The sequence below is a fragment of the Callospermophilus lateralis genome, unplaced genomic scaffold (genome assembly GCF_048772815.1).
Source record: "Callospermophilus lateralis isolate mCalLat2 unplaced genomic scaffold, mCalLat2.hap1 Scaffold_63, whole genome shotgun sequence".
NCBI classification, from domain to species: domain Eukaryota; kingdom Metazoa; phylum Chordata; class Mammalia; order Rodentia; family Sciuridae; genus Callospermophilus; species Callospermophilus lateralis.
The window spans coordinates 2043726-2065360 of NW_027514713.1; the positions used below are offsets into that span (position 1 = coordinate 2043726).

The following is a 21635-nucleotide window of genomic DNA, read 5'->3' on the forward strand; positions in this document are numbered from 1 at the left end:
GGAGCCACTTTGGAAAACAGTATGACATTTCCTCAAGAAATTAAACATAGAACTGTAAGATCCAGCAATTCCACTTCTGGGCATATATACAAAAGAATTGAAAGCAGAGACTTAAATAGGTATTTGTATATCAAAGTTCACAGCATCATTATTCACAATTGTCAAAAAGTAGGAACAACCTAATTATCCCTCAATGAAAGAATGAATAAGAAAAATATGGTGTGCACATAAAATGGAATATGAGTTTAAAAAAAAAATAAAATTCTGACATATGCTGTAAAATAGACAAGCCTTGAGATCATTTTGCCAAAAGAAATAACCTACACATTAAAATACTTTACACATTAAAGTACTTTTTTAGGGCAGCCCTAGCAAAGTAATACAAAAAGTATACAAGTGTGCATCCAGATAAATGAAAAATTGTGCTCTATATGTATATGTATATGTATAATATGTATGTGTATATGTATAATATGTTACATATATATGTATAATATATATGTATAATATGAATTGTAATAAGACATTTTCTATCCTATATAGCAAATTAGAATTTTTTAAAAAAGCATCCAAAAGAAGAAACAAACACAAAGTTGGGCTATGGTGCTAGGCAAGTGGAATTTTTCCAGTTATCTTGGAAGACATAATTTAAGGGGAAAACAGGACAAAAAGAACTCCCATTTAGTTCCCAACAAACTAATGATCTCAAACAGATATCCAAAAAACAAATAACAACAACAACAACAACAATAAAACAGTAAATGTAGGCACAATTTTCTTACCTTCTCTCCATGTAACACAATCCATTTCTATAAAAATCTCCCAAATTAGGTCCACACAGCTAAAGAAAAAATGTTCTTTCCAAGTTACTTAGGTTACATAAGGCAAGTATTTCAAAGATTATGCTGTCCCAATATGCTTTGACTTGGGCTGGTCATCACAGGTGAAATGAGGTGGACAATTAATGAATTAGCTGTATGAGTCTCTGTGCTGATGGGGTCATAACCTGAATCTTCCTGCTCATCTCCTGCTACATTAAAACAGACTCATTTGCTGTTTCTTTCTCCCTTCTCATTGTCACTGTCTGTTGGTATTATGCCCTCTAAGGTTTTACACTCCAATTTTGGAGAAAATATGATTGAAGATAGAAGGCTGAAAAGTGATATTTGAAAATATATATATAAATGCATATTTTCATACTGACTGCTACCAATAGCTACCTTATTTGTTTAATATGATAGGCTTACAAATATTTCTAGAGTACTCCCATGTTGCACATCAAATACATATCCTCTTGCATAAAAAGCATGTAGTAGAGGGGTTGTGGTGCTGCACACCTGAAATCCCAGTGATTTGGGATCACGAGTTCAAAACCAGCCTCAGCAAGGGGCAAGGCGCTAAGCAACACAGCGAGACCCTGTCTCTAAATAAAATATAAAATAGGGCCAGGGATCTGGCTCAGTGGTTGAATGCATCGGAGTTCAATCCCAGTATAAAAAAAAAAAAAAAAGCATGTAGTAGAGCTCACATTTTCTGCTTAGAATTCATAAAGAAACCACATACAATTTATGCTGGAAAACTATGTTTGGATCCCGGTTCTGCCACTGATCAGCTTTGTTATCAGAACAAGCTAGGGACACTTTCACAAGCAGGGTTATTAGAATAACTAGCCCATGTGGAGCTGTGGAAGGAAATGAGAACCACATATTCCTGGTGCACAATAGCCATCTCCTCTGTCTCACCATTACTGCTAACATCACCACGTGAAAACACCTGGTAAAATTTAAGGTGCTTACTAAATAGTAAACCCAAATAGTAAATGTGCTTCATTATCGTCACTGGCTCACCCTCAAATAGTAAAAACCCACCTACCCACCAATTCCCACCAGGGGTTTCTCCCAGGTCTGTTCTATTTGACAGGGACAATATCCTGTTGTCAATGGCTTCTCACTGGCTACTCAGACAAGCAGGAGTCTGACTGTAGTAATTATAAGTCGCATCAATGTGACTACAGGAGGAAATAGGGACAACTCTAGTCTCACCTGCAATGTGGCCAGAATATAATATCACAAATCGGCCCAAATTAGGACCTCTTCCACTTGGCTCAAGGCTGGAGCACCATACAGAGCACAGTATGGAAAATGGAGTGGTGTGAGACGTGGGGAAGACTGCGACCTGCTGGATTCACCACTCCAAGGTCTGGAGGCTTGGCCATGGAATGTTTCCATTAGAACTAACTCAAAATCAGGCAAAGGTGTAATTGGGCTTTATTATCCAACAGAATGCTATAAAACTCACTCAATTAACTGAACCACATCTAAAGCAAGATCCCATGGCTGGCTTTCAAGACAGAACAAGTTCATACTACATGCTTATGACATTGAGTTCCAACCAATAGCATGTGTCTTGACATTTATTTTTTCATAATAATGAAAATGTTCATTTTATTATTTGGTAGCTTTCTACCTCTTACACATATTCTCTAACATCAAACCAAAGGTGTGTGTGGAGTGAAATCCCTGTTGAGAGGTCTCACTAATTAAGCACATTTGTTGCACCAGGTGTTATTTGTAGTGGTGTGGATACAGCTGTGTACAAAACACAAAGGTCCCTGCCTTCTTCAGAGTGTAAAATTCCATGGAAGAAGATCAACAGTGAATAAGTAAACTTTAGAGCATAAAAAAGAGGGACAAATGTTAAGGAGAAGAACAAAGAAAACACGGAGCTAAAATTTCAAATAGTATAGCTGAGGACAGTGTCACTGTGAAATGATCTTTGAATACTATTTTAGCATTTCATAGGTTTTAGACATCAGTGGTGGTTGAAGGAGCCCTGTTACATAGCTCAAGGCTCTGTGAGCATTGTCAATAACTGAAAGTTTTGAATTATTTTAAACAGTTTCTCTATTTGGAAATATACTTTTAATGTCTTGTAAGACAGATTGTATATTTATTCACTCCTTCTACCCCAAAGATTAAAACATTAGAGTAAATCCAATTACCCAAGCACCACACTACACAGACACATGAACTATGAATATCAAAGAGGAAAGATATGCAGGAGTTCTCATTTTGAAGACAGACCTCTGTGCTTATGCATATTTTAAATTAGAAGTCATGGAGCTAAGCATTAAATATTTTCTCAAAGTAATGAGAATTATTTTCACTTCAAACAGTTGCAGTCATGCTTGCACTGACCCTATGGGAACAAGTGTTTAAGCTTAAAAATAAATGATAGGAAAACCTATTCTCAACACCAAGTTCTCACATAAAATTTCCAGATTCTGAAAAGCAATAATAAGGCATCAGATTATAGTACTCATTTGTGAATGCAAAAATATTTTGCTTTGCTTTTGCTCATATATAATATTAAGCTATTTACTAAAGGTCCATTAATTAAAATTCTAGGCAGCATTTCATTCCACATCAGTCACCTCCTAATGTCACTAATAAAGATTCTGGGCACAGTGGATTTCATCTACTCTTGCTTTTAAAATATAATCCTCATCCTCACACAAGTCACATTTGTTATGCTTTTTATGTCCATCACTATGATACTTAACAGGTATTAATTCATTTAATCCTAAAACTACCTTATGAAGCAAGTAACATTATTGTCATTCCATTTCAGAGGTGGGGTGGGACAGATCCACTGTTGCACATGCTTTTCAAATGAAACTTAACCTTCTCTCCCTGCATATGCCTTAGGTGCTCTAGAGGGAGTACAAGGGTCATTAGTATGAGCACATGATTGGGAGGTGCTCCCTTAGCCCTGTGAGGCTGGGCTTGGCCATGAGACTTGCTTTAGCCAAAATAATGTGAGTGGTTGTGAATGGGATCACTTGTCTGTAGAAGCCTCTGCACACACCAGTACACAGTTTGCCTCATTCCCTTTTCCTGCCATGATAGAAACATTCCATCTGATGGGGCACTTCCCTTTGATTCTGCAGGAGCACAATATGGAACAGAGACCTTGTGGGCCAAGGTGGACTCAGAATGAGTGAGAAAGAAACCTCTGTTGTGAATGATTAAGGGGGTGAAAAGCCAGTGTTACACAGAGATGTCTAGAGAAGAGATGTCTGAGTATCAGGGACAGAGGGATATCTATTTTAATTAGAGAACAGGCAGGGCCTCTAAATGGGTCTGCCATCAGTCTGACTCTTGAGCACTCAGGAAGCCAGACATGGAGACCTTAGAAGCAGTGCCCACCAGGCAGATCACCTTGAAGTGGGTCAGAGTTCTGGTAACAGAAAGTGTCTACTGAAGCTGCAGCCCAGTGAGATGAGTTTATAGAGGCAGACAGGGGAAGATCATGTAGAAAATTGCAGGCCCCAATAACATATTCATATCAATAGACTCTGCATCCATAGATTAACCAACCACACATCAAAAATATTCAGGAAAAAAACTATGTGTACTGAACATGTACAGTTTTTCTTGCCATTATCCCCTATAATGTATCAACTATTTACATAACATTTATAATGTCTAGGTATTATACATAATCTATAGAGATTATTTAAAGTATACAGGAGGTTTGGCACAGGTTATATACCAATAATAACCAATTTTATATAAGGGATTTGAACATCCTGGAATTTTGGAAGCTGCAGAGGATACTCAAAACTATCTCCTGTGAATACCAAGAAACAGCCCTAGTTTCACTGTAGCATAATGTTGTTTCATGGTTTTATAGGCAGGGAACTATACAATTTACCTTTCCAGGTCCCTCTGGCATCTGCTGAATATAGAATGTATCAGAGCAAATCACACAGAGGGGAAACTCCTCTGGTGGTGCTAGTGAGAGAGGATGCTAACTCAATCTAAAGGGACAGATGTGAATGCATTCAGAGGTATAACTGACAGCACCTGGTGCAGAATAAGAGCTGGAGGAAGGTAAAAGAAGAACCAAAGATAACTTTTGGGTTCTGGCTTGAGGAACTGAAGAGATAGGGAAATCATCTACTGAGAAGGGGAAGCCCAAGGTAGAGAAGGGTCAAAATAGATTTGAGGATAATGAAATCATAATTCAGTTTTGGAAACAAAGTTAAGCTTCAAATGTCTGTGATACTTCCCAGGGTTTCATAATACAAAGCAGAGAGGAACTGTGAGAATGAAATTAGTGTATAAAACAGCATAACCCTGCCTGGCACAGAGCACCTATTACAAATGCTGCTTTTTATGAATCTATGCTTCTATTTGTACATTTTTTCAACAAAAGGCTTGAGTAAATGCCAAAGATAATTCCACTAGCCTTTCCATCTGTCACCATCCCCCACCCCCAGGTCACTAACTGTCCTATAATGCAGTAAACTCATGTCTTATTCTTGGGGCATCTGCAAAATGAAATCTGTTCCCAAATTTCCTAACTTTCCTATTCCCCAATGTTCTTTGTTTTTTTCCTCCCTGGAAGAACACACAAATCCTCTAATTTAAAATAGATTTTGGGCTATTCATAAATTATTTTTTGGTTTTACATATTTTAAATCTAAGTGTCATTAACCGGAAAGAGCCCATTCAAGGACAAAAGTACTTAGTGTCCCAAAGTGAAAGAGCAATCATATAGCCTTGGTTAAATTCATCACATCACCTTATCTTGTGTTACTAGATAGCAAATTCATCTCTAACTCTATCTTAGGATCTGATGTTAAATAGGAAGATTTAGCAAAATGCCTATGTATTAAAGAAAATTTTACTTCCAGAAGTGTTTTCAAGTGGCAGGGTGTCTAGATTTCATGAAAAGACAAGCTCAACACCAGCCCTTCATAGGAATAAGCAACTTCTTAAGAGGCAATTTCTTTTAAAACTTGGAAAAGTATATGAGATCTGCTTTTGCACTCTGACCAAGAATAATTACTATATGACAAGAAAATTGCTTGTTAACTAGCTTTTTAAATAAATTGTTAAGCTCGAATGCAATACAGCATCTCTGAATACTAAGGGCAACAGGGAATCCAGGCACTTGGACACTGTATTGTTTTAAAGTGATTATATTGCAGATTGAATTGTGTATAACATGTTTATATTTAGAATTAAATTACATGGTATGCACAGAGAAGACCAGTCTAGCTGCACAGATCACTGGCTCATGTCATGTCACTTTTCTGATAAACATACGGAGCTGGGTAAAGGCTTTTAGAATGGGGGAAACGAGAGGAATAATTAATCATTTTAAGTAGTTCTAGCTAATAAAAACACCTAATACCTTTTAACAGCTAATGCTTTAAATATAAACATTTCAGATCAAGTAAATGAACCTCTTTGGCTCAAACATTTTTCTTGAAAATGTATTGACAGTACCTACTTCTTAAAAAAAGTCAATCAATTAACAAAGACAGTCTGATGATTGCCAGGCACTGCAGGCTAGTCAGAGCATTAGAGGCTTAGTTTCTCAAGCAGTTTCAACTGAGGCACATCAGTAATCCTGCCACCAACAAATGGGTCATTCAGAAGTATGAGATTGGGCCAGATATTCTCATAAAATTCCTTAGAGTTGGCACCAATGATTTAATACCATTATTTATTGCCTCATTGATAAAAATGCTTCATTTACATATTTTCTAAATACCTCAAGGGGAAAAAACTGGTATCTAAAGTAGAACACAACACATAATAAAGTCACGTTTATTAGATTAAGCAAAATATGATGTCCTAAATTATAAACTTATGTTACCGGGTTTCAAGGAAATTCAAAAATATAATGCAATTCCTTAAAAATAGTTTTCTTAGCAACTTCAGGTGGTTTAATTCTACATAGAGATGTTATCATTTTTAAAAACTAGTTCATTAGACATAGAGAAATAGAATTTTAATTTTAAATCACCCCTAAAATGTCAGGAAAAAAAAAGAATAGAAATTCGAAGGTAATTTAAAAATATAATGTATCTATTTTGATCTCCAAACTTCAAAGACATGTAAAGTAAGAGATCATGTCAATTAACACTTTATTAGTATAATGCCTGATTACTACAAATGCATGTGATAATTTCTAAACTCTTTATCTAAAATGAATTATACATGAAGGTATTGAATTATATGAGTGTGTGAAGGAAATATATACACATCTGCCAGCAAGTTAAATCAACAACTTCATAAAGAGTAAAATGCAAACAAGATGATGGCATTTATAACTTAACTGTTCTCAGAATATGCCAATTTGGGAGGTACTCAAAGATTTCCATCCATTGAATGACTGAGTAGGCATGATATTCGAACTATGCTGACTGCTTTCTATGTTAATTTCTCTGTCACAAGAAACTTGAAATTCATTATTATCTACTTCAATATATAAGGAATTGACCTATGCCCAAAGCCATGCTATTCTGACCATATTGGACTGCCTTGACTAAACATGAGGCATAATCACAGAAAAGAACATGACAAATTATCCTACAGTCCCACAGAGTGCAGACAATCTGCCAACCCTCCAATTTTTTTCTGAGTGTGCTACGAGGGATTAAACCCAGGTTGGAGAGTGGGGGTCGGTATCACTAAGCTATATATCTCCAGATCTTTTAATTTTTTTTATTTTATTTTGAGACAGGGTCTTGCAAAATTGTTTACAGCCTTGCTTGCTTCCGAGGTTGGCCTCCAAAGTGTAATCCTCCTGCCTTAGTCTCCCAAGCTGCTGGGATCACAGGCATAAGCCACATTGCCCAGCTACCAACTGTCAAATTCTTAATAAGAATTAGGATTAAGATAGATAATAAACTCCTCATTAACTGCTTCCTGGCCAAGCAATTTGGGTTATTGTTTTCTAGGCCAGTATGTGAAACAGAAAATAAAAGAAGTATTGGTCCTGGAGGTACATTTTCTATATTTGCTCATTTAACAACTATGTTAAACATTTATTATATTTTGCATCTTTCATAAATATCTCCAGTGTACATACATCAAATATCAGGAATTTGAACTGCAAAAGATAACAAGAAAATCCTCATACACAGCTGTTACAGTTTCAAACATATTATTCACATCATATTTTCACACTGAGACTTAGTTTTCCTCTATAAGACAGAATTTTGTCATTCTCTTCCCTGGTATTAAGTGTCTACTTAAAATATCTATCTATCCACGGAATACTGGAATGAAGAGAACCTGCATGATCAGCACAAATTTCCTTCACTACCTAAATCTATAGAACAAATAAATTTTTCAAAAGTCCCACTTTCTACTGCTTGTTTATTAGGCAAACTTTAAAGTATAGTATAAAACACTTACTCATCTATTTGAAAAAAACACATCTCCACTTCTCTCAGTGCAGTCTGGATTTTGCCCAGAAGTTTCTGATAGATATCTTGAGTTTCTAAGTCTTCTTCTTTCAACAAATACCAAAGACCATGGCCATCTTGCTGTCCCAGAGACAGTCCTGAAGTGGCTGCCATGGTCGTAATGATGTGTTGAATGTACACCATAGGGCTGAGTTTCCCTGAGGAATAAAAATCATTCCACAGTAATATTTATTACCTTAAATATATGACTATCCAGTCCAATACATTTTAGAGGTTCACGCTGGTATAAAACAAAATCCCAATCCAACACTGAATTTAATTGAGGAATTAAATCTTGTGGGGAGCAGTAATTAAAAGCTACAAATAGTCCAATCCTTCATCTCACTGAAATGATGCAGATTGGCACTAATGCATTTCTAACCAGTTCCTCTGGGATTTTCCCCAAATTTATAAAGCCATTTCAGATTAGTGGCTTTCACACTCAAGATGAGCTATGCTTATCATAGACATGAGGAAGGCAAGAGCTACTGTCCTTCTTGACAGAATAATAATAATGAATGCCTAACTCCAATTTCACTCTGTATACACTTATCCATGGATATAACTATTCACGTGAGAATTCTTTTTTTTAAAGGGCAGGATTGCTTGCATACCAGCAATCTAGCATATTATAAAATGCAGCAATGCTTGTAATTGCCTAAATGTTCATGTATAATAAAATTTCAAAAGCCAACATACCTTGCTCAGAAGACTTACTTTCTTTATCCTGAGAATTATGCTTCCTACTATCCAGCTGAACACAAAAGCCACTCCCCAGAGAGGTTGATGTTTTGGGATAAAAAACTTCCATCACATTGTCATGGCAGTTGGTAGGGCAGAAATTACTGCTGTGCAATGGGGAGATCTTAGATTTGGCTTGTTTAAAGGTGAGCCAACCTCGATTCCTCAGCACCCAAGAGAACTGTAAATTACAGAAGAAATAAAAAGCAGCTGAACACACAGTAGTAATAAATCAAAACATTTCAACTGTGTCATCCAAAACAAAAATCAAAAGAAAGTTAAATCATGTCAACTGAAATGAGTGACATAAATTCTAAGTTATTGGAAATTAAACTGCTCTTTCAAAACCCAAACATTTTTAATGAAGCAAAGCAATATGGACAGCAAATGCAGGATTTGTTTGAAATTCCTGACTGCAAGCTATGTGCTAAAATAAATGAACCTCAGTGAACAATACAACTTATTAGGACTGTATTCCACTGGCTGACAGAAGGTGAGAGAGTGCAATAGAGAAGCAATAGAGAGGATGCAAGACAAGATTTAAAAAATAGGATAGCTATCAGGTCCAGGGTGAAAGAAGATGGGATTATTTAAAGTATCATCAGAAAGCCAATTCAAAGCAGACGTCCAGGCAAGACAGCAAAGTACTGTAGTGTTGACCAGAATGGCTGGACAACTGTACTGCCCATGTCTCCTAAACATTGCTGTGTTTGGGGGTCAAAATCAACTTGCAGACCAGTGGTCACTCTGCTTTTATGACATTGACAATAAACTGATACTAAAATGATGTATGACTTCCAAGGGTATCTACTCCACTGTTTGAAAACTTACAACAGTCTACCATTCAAGTCTATCTACTCCTTGCCATGGTCTATAAAGCTTCCCGAAATCCATTTCTTACACAGATTGTTATCTATCCAAACTCTCCTCCCTTGTCCTCTAAGTTCCCTCAGGCTTTTTCACATGGTTCCTCTCATACACAATCTACCCACTCTGAGCCTTTATTTATAGGTTGTTCAATGTACCTAGAATTTTCTTCTTCTCTTATGGCCAAACTTTTTCTTATGCATCTTCAGATTCTAGCAAATCATCAAGAGGGCTTCCCTGAGTCCCTCCCAAGCTATGTTCCCTTTTCCTGGCTACATGCTAGGTTGTAGCACACTGTCACTCTCTTTATAATTGTAAATAATTGCTCATCTCCAGCTCAGGCAGCAGATGGTAAACTCCAAGAAGGTAATGACTATATCCATCTTGGGCACTGATAGGTATCTCACAGAGTTGAACTGAACTGTAGTCTCAGAAGCAGAGGACTACAAGTCATGAGCTTCCTGTGTGTTCCTAGAGCTGTCATGGTAGTTAATAATACATCAAACAAATCAGGGTCTTTTCATCATGTGTAGCAAAATAAGGGATATGAATTATATAATCTCTATGTTCCCTTCTTGCTTAAAAACTATAACCATGATTCTACCTACTTATTTTACTACTGGAGTAATAATTTTGTCATTAAAAAGAATAAAAACAAAGTCTACAAGGATCACTCTCTATGTTTTCTAGGTTAAATTAACGGATAAGTATAAAAATAATATCCCGTAAATATATGTTCACATTAGAACCATTATGGAATAGCATAGCCTGAACTTACTGCCACTATTATTCATTTAACTATTACATTTGTTCCTTGGTATCTACAGGGGATCTGTTCCAGGATTTTCCAGGGACATCAAAAACCACAGATACTCAAATTCCTTTTATCAAAAGACATAGTACTTTGTATAACCTATTGCACCTTCTCCTATATCATTTCTAGATGACTAATAATACTTAATACAATGTAAATTCTATGTAGATAGTTGTTATACAGCATAATTATTTGTGCCACAGTCTGGCTGGGCACAAAATCACGAGTGACTCACAGCCTTTTAGATTCAAACAGCAATTCTTTATTCCCAAACTCACACCGGCACTCTACAAACACGTTCTGGAAAAATCCATGTTCTGGGCAAAATCCACACACTCCACCAGGCTCTGAATTCCAAATACTCTCTGAATCCCATGAGAACTCAATGGGAACTCAAGGAGCGGTGAGCCTGAGGCAGCAGGATACACCCTATTTCCAACAGGGTACACCTTAAACCTGGAACCGCCCTAAACCCAAGGAGTGGGATACTCCCTAATCCCAGGAGGATACACCCGAAACCTGGATCCGCCCTGGTCTTTGAGCAAGGTCACCTTACATGCAATGTCACTGCAAATGACCTGGGTCCAATATGGAGATTCCTTCCTCTAAGCAACATTGGGTAGGCTGACAAAGAAATTGCCATGCGTCATTCCTACTTGGCAATGGCTCTCAGCATATTTGTAGTATTTTTAATGTTTTTTGAATATTTTTGACCTGTGGTTGGTTCAATCTGTGGTTGTAGAACCCCGAATATGGAGGGACCATTAGAGATCACATGTGGTCTCTGTGTACCAGGCACTGTCCTAGGCATGTGGGGGGGAACATCAATGAATAAAACAAAGATTCTTGACTTCTGAAAATTTGCATTCGGCAAGAGGAAAGACACGTAATAATGTGGCTCTTATCAGGATGGAAATGCAAAACCCTTGAGGAAAAAACTGGCTGAGCACAGGGGGCAGAAGAAGGACCACCTACAGGAGAGAGATGGCAGTGGCTCACCAAGGGGCCATCAGTGATAGAGGCAGTAAGGAAAGCCTGCGTATTCTGAAGATAGAGCCAAAACAGAATTGAGAGAAAGGGGGTGAAGAAGATAAATCAACAGAAGGATGGGTGTGCAGAGGGCTGGGATCAGGGGCTGATGTCAAACACACAAAGTCTGTGAGATCCATGGAGGTCAGATGGAGAAGTCACGGGGACTGAGATCTACTGAGGCATGGTCAATCAAGAGGTCAGGAGGAAAATCAGCATAGAACACTTTGAATGAGCCACCAACAAGAAGAAAGGACAGAAGTCAGGCCCCCAGGGTGTCACAGAGAATGCTAATTAGAAGCTCGAAGTCAACTGCATCAGGACAACTAAGACAAGGAATTCAATCAGGACATTAACAGGCTGTTGCAAAATAAAGCCATTTCAGTCATGTGGTGGGTTCCAGCATCCACCTGGAGCATGCTAAGGAGAAAGAGCAGGTGAGACAACAGGTACAGACAGGGCTATAGAAAGCTCTTTTCAGGAAGATCAAAGAATTGGAACAGGAGGTAGAGAGAAGTGTAAGAGGCAAGGGAAGCACTTATTTCTAATAAAGGTGATTATGACAGCACATTTGTATATTTATGGGAAGAAACAGTTTTTACAGCAGGAAATTCAAGTTTTGAATACATTGGTAGCTAACTCATGAATTATTGACGATGGCCACATATTTAAACTTAATGATAGTCATTTGGCTAAGTCAGAAATAATACAAAGCAAGTAAGCTATTACTATGCAGAGAGGTTCCCATTTAGTCTCCCATTTCAATGAAGTATAAAATTTGTTGGGCACGGAGATACAAAAGTTCTGTATTAGACTGTCTTGTAAGGGGACACGGGGAAGAATTTTGCATGCAAGTTTCCAAATCCATCTAGCAGTTTGAGGAGTCTGAGTTAGCATTAGATAAGTAAAAGTACCTGGAATGTTCAAAGTAAGACTTCTAATTCCTACTTATACTATTTTTGTACAAACAGAAACTATCTTCTGAATGCATATCCAGGAAGTAACCCCAATAGCAGGGAAAAGTCCATTTATGGAATTGGTATTAAGTAAAAGAATGACTCTAAAATTTAGAAGAGTTTCCCAGACAATTTACAAGGCAAATGTTTCTCAAAACAGGGAATAGATTTACATCTGAACTGTCTACACACCCTGTTCCACAGAGAATGAATGTCTGCTCAAGATTCAGTACAACCTTCAATATGGGCCAACCTTATCATAAGATGTCTGAGAACAGGAAATCTATTATTATATCCTGGCTATAGAAATGAAAGAAATCAGCTGGTTACTATTTTTAAAACCTAAAACTTCTACAGTCAAAATAAAATAAAGCCTGGCTCATTAAGATTTTAGTTTCTATGGATACATCTTCTTTCACAAAAAGAGGAGTGTTGAAACTTTCATATGGAAGAAAAATATGTTGCTAATACAGTTTTTAAATAAATATGTGAAAAAAATTTAAAGTCTATATTCACACGTGTTTTTGGTTGACATGCATTTGATATATAACTGAAGCTAACCTCATATAACCTATTAGGAGTCTTAAGTATCTTCATTTCACTGAAAGTGAAAAGATCCTTGAAATATCTTCTCGCTAACCTGGCTTCTCTAGCGAAAAGATGACCAATTATTTTAAGAATATTTAAGGCCAAGTAAGAAGATGGTAAGATTAACTTTTAAAGCACTTTTGTCCTGATGTTTCTGACCAGATTTTTCTTTTTATTTCTAAATGGAACATGAAAATAAGTGAGGCAGCATTCCATAGGTCTGCTACTTGCCAGTTATGTGACTGGAGGCAAATGTCACCTTCTTGAGGAAGAAGCAGTATGGTATGTCAGTACACACAGATGTTCTGAGACTCAGAGAATGATAAAGTGCAGAAAAGGGCTCTGTATAATGCAATGATATTATTTTTTGTTATCTAAAATCACTTCCTGTGGCTCTAGGGGTGTAGCTTGGTGGTAGAGTGTTCCTTGGCACAAAAAATAAAATAAAATCATTTCCCATAAATGAAATCATTCGCCTGTCCATTTCTAACTTAAAAGCTTACAGGATGCTAGTTACGAACAATTAAATAGAACGTATTTCTCACTCACTAAGATGATGATTTTGAGAATCTCCAACATTTGGGTGAAACCCTAATGTACATGCTTCTCATTTTCTGTACATGCACACCTCAGTTTGTTACAATAAACCAAGAAATGACAGTGTCTTCATCTGCTATAACGATGTCAGCAGGTCTGCCCATTTTTAACCCCCTACAGGTATCCTGGAATGATCCTCTCGATTTCCAATACTGCTACAGGGTCCACACCACCATCAACTTGCACTTCCACAGGTAAAGACCACTTACCAAACTCCCTGCTGTGGCTCTTCTCCCACCAATACCTTATGCAATTGAGAAAGTGATTTTCTTACAAACAAGTCTGATTATTATGCTATTCCAAAATATCACTGGAAAAGTCTAATGTTGTCAGGTTTTTTTTTAATTACATCCACACTCAGATCTTCATTTCTAGTTCAGGGACTATGCTGATTCTTTATCTATAAGAGCAGTCTCATTTCTGTATCTCTGCCTGAACTTAGGTCACTCTTTATGCCATCTTTCCCTTCACTCTGACAAATCAACCCAACTTACAGGACCTACTATTTGGCGACTATTCAATCCACAATGACTTTTTCTTTACTGAAATCCTATTGCTTTTCCAGTCAGAACCACACTGAACTGTGTAACACAAAGTCAGGTAAACGAACAACGACCTGTGTTAGTATAAAAGGGAGCACGTTTCAAATCCCATTGCTATTGTCAATTGAGTGCTCGGGCAAGTTACTTTACCATCCTGAACTTCGGGCACTCCATTCCATGAAATGAGAAATGTGTACCTCATTTCACTGTTTTGGTAAATTCTACAATATAAGAAAACTAGAAAACACCTCATGCAATGCTAGATAGCTGGTTGTAGCCTGACAAAAACCCCAGTTACTTGGGAGGCTCAGGCAAAAGGATTGCAAATTCAATGCCAGTCTGGGCAACCTAGCAAGATCCTAGCTCAGAGCAGCATAGGCCTGGCATGCTCAAGGTCCTGGGTTCCACCCCAGAACTGTGAAAGAAAGGGAGAAAGGGAAAACACAGGACACATGCACATGTATGTGTGTATGCACACACACATGCACATACATGCACACACACACTATTGTGAGCTCATAACTCTAGGAAGCACCATGTAAACTAGGTTATATGGGGCTAGCAACTTCAGCCATTCAGGGGTATTCCTAGCAGGTTAAGTGGGCACTTGTATTCCTCATGTCCCTTTGGCTTTTCCTTTTGATTAGACTGTAAGTATGGAAGGGCAGGCATCCTGGAACAACTGTGCATGTGCCCCTACTCTTGACATGATAAGTACACATTAGGGGCTGGTGATATAGCTCAGTTGGTAGAGTGTTTGCCTTACATGCATAAGGCCTTGGGTTCAATCCCCAGCACTTCCTACCAAAAAAGAGAGAAAGAATGAAAAAGTGCATATTAGTTAATATTTTCCTATTCCTCCTGCCCCATCCCACAACAGATTTGCTTTGAATAGACTGGGTTTTTCATCTACGCCATCAGCTTTCATTAAAGAGAGCTTTAAAAATGTCTGCAATGGGGGGGCTGGGGATGTGGCTCAAGTGGTAGCGCGCTCGCCTGGCATGCATGCGGCCCGGGTTCGATTCTCAGCACCACGTACAAACAAAGATGTTGTGTCCACTGATAACTAAAAAATAAATATAAAAAAATTCTCTCTCTCTCTCTCTCTCTCTCTCTCTCTCCTCTCTCACTCTCTCTTTAAAAAAATATTTGTAATGTAAAACAGATGTTTTTTTTATTGAAGCCCTTCTTTCTTTCACGATGGTATGCTTATGGGCAGCACCATAAATATCTGTGTGAGAGATTTATTTTAGCCCAAGAAAAGCTATGCTTCTCTTATACAAAATGTCTATTTCACAGGGATGCTGCAAAAATACAACAGGCTGTTTGTCTTTACATTTTGAATACAGGAAGTAGAAGGCCAAATATAGTATTTAATTTTAGAACCTAAATAGAATCTTGGGACCTTATGACCTTTCCCCTGGTGGCCAGTACCATCTATTCTAATACAGTTTTACTATGGTGTAGATATTGATAATTTTTCTCCAATACCCATTCTCCTCTTCTTCCTTTCTGTAATAAGACTCCCCAGATTTTAGTTGATCCCAGTGAAAGTCTGAGAAAATACGTCCCAGTCTCTCTTTAAAAAAATAACAAATAAGGGTTAAACAGAAATGATGTGGATAATTTCTGGGTCAGGCAGCAAAAGCAAACTCTTTTTACTTTGTACTTCCTCTTTGCCCTTCTGAAGGGTCACAGCATAGACATGATAGTGAAGCAGCTTTGACCTCGAAGAAGATAGTAATATCCCTAGAAGAGCAAAACCATACATGGCAGAATATTCCTAAGATTAACAAGTAACATTGTACTCCTGACAGGATGGGCTTTTATGTGAAAAAAAAAATCAATCAATCCATCCATCCATCCATCTTGGTTAATACTGTATTATCTTGGTCCTCTGTGAAGCAGATGAAGCAATTTACCACCCAATCTACAGTGGTTCCCAAAGTTTTGAGTGTGTGTGTGCATGCGTGTGTTTAACAGCTCACCTTTTTCGTATATGTTCCAGTAAGCTACTTCCAGCGTCTTTGTCATATGAAGGAATGGAGAGAAAAAGAAAATTTAAAAAAAGAAAGAAAATAACACAGACACAAGGGACCAGTTTGACACCCAGAATCTGCCTGAGCCCCATCACATCTTTTACAGATCCATCTCTGAAGCAGAATGATTCTCTTTTTCAAAATGTGATCAAAATGAGAATAAAACTAGTTTGCATTTGCTAAGAGCCTTTGAATTTTACTTCAAAGTACTATCACAGACTACACATAAATGGAGAAGTAAAAGGAGGATCTTCTTCCCTACAACTTCCAACATGACCCATTTGTGGACTCCTTCCCAACTCAGATGAACCAAGTTCAGTAGTCATGGAAAGAGAGTTAATGGGTGTCGCAGGCAGGTTGCAATCTCGATATCACTTACTCATGTGACTGGACTTTTAGAAAATTGTGACAGTAATGTATGTTCAACAACCCAAACATCACAGAAAGTTCTTAAACAAAAAATAATGGCCCTCTACCCCTTGTCTCATTCTACCCAATGCAGTCAACAATGACAGTCCTTTGGGTATTCATTCATGCACATTCTCATCCATATATAAACACATGGACTTATTTTCACTTACAATATAAACAATATAAAATTCATGTATGGTTACATAATATTCATATATATCTAGATAAGTAATAATCTTAAATGTAGACATCCGAAATTTTAAGCAATTACATCATTTTGAGGGGGAAATTTAATTAGTCTTCTATGATATAAATACACACAAAATTTAAAAACTATTATAGCATATTCTATTTCCAAAATATATCCCCAAATCCATCTAATTTTCTGTCTCCTCCACTCTCATTGCTGTCATCATTGCTAAATGAACTATTGTAATTGCTTCCAACTGTTCTCAATTTCTCTATTCCTACCCTTGCAATCCATCCCTATAAAAGCATGATTACTTAAAACCCTCAAGTAGATAAAATCATCCCCCTGCTTAAAGCCTTCCCATTAGTCTTCATCAATATAAGAATGAAACACAAATTCCTTCCAAAGTTCCAAAAGGCACAACACTTCTACAACTCTTTCTAACTGAAGAACTGGCCACTCCCCCCAACCCCTCACCTCCACCTCCCCACCGCCCCCTGGCCTTCTTTCTGCTTTCTGGCCTCTGTCCCCTCTGATCCTTACACTCAAATATTCCCTTCTCCAATGCAAATGGAGTGTTCTACTTGTCATGCACACCCAGGGTTTCACAAGGAGGATGTCCCTAACTAGGTACCACCCTGACATTACCCACTATACCTCCCTATTTTGATTTCCTTATAAGCTTTCTCAGTGTTTGAGTACCCCCTTTGCAAGGGTTTATTTAATTCTTCGCTGTTTCCACACTCAAATGTGAGCACCATGAGAGGAGCGATCTTGTCTGTCCCATCCCAGGTTACATTCCTCATGACAAGAAGTACCTGGCACACAGAAGGTGCCCTAGAATGTATGAAAAGTAAATAAACCAATCAATCAATTTAAAGCAGCCCATTTGCCACATACTTTGATTGAGGCCTTTTGTTTACTTTGTTGGAAGAAAAAGGAAAGAACGGCCATAGCGTAATTTAAAATTTTGATATCAGAATTAAAGGATCTGCATTTAAAAACCCAGCTCTATCTTTTACAAGTAAATTATTTAATTCATGAGACCTCAGCTAATATTATCTTTTTGAAAATGTGGGATAATAATATAGCTCATAGGCTGGCAAAGATCAAATAAGGTAATGGATGTAAAGACATTTTTAAAATACTCCAATATACTATTGCTATGTTTTGAGTATGGCTGGACCCACAAAATTCGTGTGCTGAAAACTTAAACCCCAAATTCATGTGTAGATTGCATTGGGAGGTACACTTTGGGGAATTAAGATTAGATGAAGTCATGGGGAGTTGTCATGATGATGGCATTAGTGGCTTTATAAGAGGAAGACAGACCCAAACTAGTGTGCTGGCTATCTCATCATGTGATGCCCTCCAACACATTATGATGCAGAGAGAAGGCTCCCACCAGATGCCAGCACCTTGATACTGGGCTTCCTAAGCTCCAGAACTATGAAAATAAACTTCTATTCTTTGAAAACAAGCTAGCCTCAGGTGTTTTGCTATAGTAACAGAAAACAATAGACTAGGACAGTTGTATAGATGTTATCAGTATTACAATAAATTACACATAATATATGTATAAAAAGAATATCAAGGATTGATTTAAATTTGGCACTTCAATAATAATTTCAGCATTAATTACATATGAGATTTATAGAATCTTTACCTTTTTATAATTGGAAATTCTCTGACAAATGTGCTCAATTATTTCACTGCACATCGCACTGAGTTTACTCTGAAGGTCAGAAAGAATCACTTCATTTAGAGAATTTAGGTTGGCACAGTTTTGCACAAAATGATCTTCACTTTTACCCAGGGCTTCAAGAATCTAGTAATAAACACACAATACAAAATAAAATAAGGAAAAAACAAACATCAGAAGTAGCCACATAAAATTTTCATAAGTTATCGCTCCAAGGTGACTTTCCAGTATTGCTCTTCTCTTCGTGGCTCCCAGGATTTCCATGTTCTTTGAGGCACTGTGAGAGAGGTGATTTGATTTGTCTGTTTGGTATCTCAGGTTACACCTTCTGCTAAGTATAAAAAGGCTGCTTGGGGAGGTAAGTGGACTTCAAAGACTCCCTACTGGACAGATCAGACATCTGATGTGGGAACATATTTCCTATATTTTTAGTCAGAGTAACCCAGAACATTTTTTCCCGCTCAATTTGGTGGGAGAACAAAAAAAATAAAAAGCCAGAAAAAGCAATAGTGTCCTCTTACAGAGAGCCCAGCACAGACAGTGCAGTTAACAAATGTTTACAGAAGGGATGAACAAATAAACAGTAATCAGGGTAAAGTATAAACTAATGTTTATGCTGTGTCTAAGCTCTAGGTGATAAAAGCATCATGTAAAAGCATCCATATAATGTTTTCAATTAGCAAAATTTTTTGAATATTTGAATCAATTGTAAGGCTGTGTGTGTGTTTATGTGTGTGTGTTGTTTACCTTAAGTCACTAGAATTTCCAATGGATTGAGAATTACATGGTGTCTTATGACTGTTAGAGATCACAGGGATTGATCTTACCCTTACCAATATTTTTATAATACTGTGTAAGTCACAAAAATGTGTTGATGTTTTATTTCTTTCAGCCTCTTCCTACCTCCATCCACTTCCCTGTTAGTATGAATTTTTCATTTTGCCATTAGTGTAGAAATCAGAGTTGGCCTTATCATAGGCAGCATGCTCCAGGCTAACTGCCTTAATTCTTTTGACTTTCTTCATCTGTAAAATGGAAATGATTTTTGCAGTACAGACATAATTATATGTAGAATAATCCACACAATTCTGCAAACTTGAAATACATGAAAAATAAGAATTACTAACTATAATAATGTGGTTTCAAACTCTTGCATGGTTTCCATTGGCTGTATAACATAGTTGCAAAGGAACTGTGGTTAGGAAATATATATCAATAGATACATACAATGACACAACAGCCTCATAATGATGAATAGTTGTGTTTTTTTAAAGTTGTAATCCAGACTATAAAATAAAAAAGTAAAATATTTATTTTTAAAATGGATCACTTAGATCTCCACATTACTTTCTCCCACTACAATTTAAAAAATATATATTTTAACTGGCAACTGCCTCAACTACACATATTTAAAATGAAAAATAAAATGAAAAAATAAAAGTAAGAGAAATATATCTTATTTTTCTTGAAGTATCTGAATTCTCTCAGAATGATAGCAAAGCAGAAACAAACACTGGAGGTCACAGAAGGAGTCTGAGGGACTCAACTTTTAGAAACACCATGAAAAGAAAGCTCAGAGTCACGTGTTTCGTCCATTTGGATATAAATTTGCTTCCTCCCTCATCTTGTTTTTGTCTAAGGACCATATGGTGATGTCCTTTCCAAATATGACTTGTATAAATTTCTATTTGTAGGATCTATTCATAACCTGATTTCTAAGCTTCTTGAAATTTTGACACTTGCAGAATTTGAAATTTCTTATATTTTAGGACTTCAATGACTAGGGTCAGAGGATAATGTGCATTAAAAAAACCTGTCAAGAAAACTATCTGAAATATATCCACAATACTGAATTAACAGAGGCTGCAAACCTATTAAATGTATGAAAGTCTTTGCCCAATTAGTTGGGGCAAGAGTTCTATCCAAGTTAAATTCATCATACAAAATGATCAATAAAAGTAAGACCATACACATACTCAATACTAGAGAAAAAAGAAAAAGATGCTGAAGGACCTAGAAGCTGCTACATGTACAGCCATTGCATTTCATAAGGTCGTTTTAGTTAGAAGGGAACCACTGGTGGTGACAGGTCCACTCCTACCTTGGCAGTTAGGCTGAAGAACCTCTTGGGCTCGATCATCTTCTCCACCACATCGCACTTGATCCCAGGCGTGCTGTCATACTCATATACAACCCCATACTCTAGGAGGACGTTGTCCACCATCAGACTCACGTGCTCCTTCTTTCCATCGATAATGGCCATGGTGTTGAACTTGTAAAGTGCCTCTGCAATGCAGACGATCTTAATTTGTCAACATCATGAAGGGTTTTTTCATCTCCTCAAATATTTTGAGCCTCAAATAATTTTTCAAGAGTTCTTTAAATGTTGGCTAAATCCGATGAATGAAGCATCTATTCTTGTTAACAATTTGAAAAATAAACGCACTTTATAGAAAGCAAATGCTTGAGTGATCCAAATCTCACCACTTTAATATGACCAATCTCATCTTTATACCACTTAGATCTGTGGACCATGTGTATATTTAGTTATACCAATATAAACACTACAGATGTGATTTTGTGTTTTTTTTTTTCATGAAAAGAGTATACACAACTTAAATTAAGGGTTTCTAAAAATGTGTTAAACATTGAATGAATATTTTTTCAAAGCATAAAAAAACATGTAAAGAAGGGCATATTATAGAAGACAAAGGAGATGTAAGAATTGTTTTTGAACAGAGAGGTTAGGATACCTGAAGTTTCCCAAACAGCCTCTTTCAGGGAGAGTTCATTGAGAAAATTCATCATTGATCAGTATACTAAAAATTTCTATATAGAAGGTCTTCCTATAGATTTTCAGCCTGGAATCAGTCAACTGGTGGAAAAACAC

General features: G+C 37.0%; 1 protein-coding gene across 1 annotated transcript in view; it reads right to left on the minus strand.

Annotated features, from left to right (window-relative positions):
• Nucleotides 1–969: 969 nt before the first annotated feature.
• The window catches only part of LOC143389518 (phosphatidylinositol 3,4,5-trisphosphate-dependent Rac exchanger 2 protein-like), a 75833-nt gene continuing 55167 nt past the window's right edge, over nt 970–21635 (minus strand). The window contains 6 exon segments of the mRNA XM_077108374.1: nt 970–989; nt 992–1152; nt 8220–8427; nt 8969–9191; nt 18710–18871; nt 20847–21031. Coding sequence (XP_076964489.1) covers nt 970–989; nt 992–1152; nt 8220–8427; nt 8969–9191; nt 18710–18871; nt 20847–21031 — 959 coding nt within the window.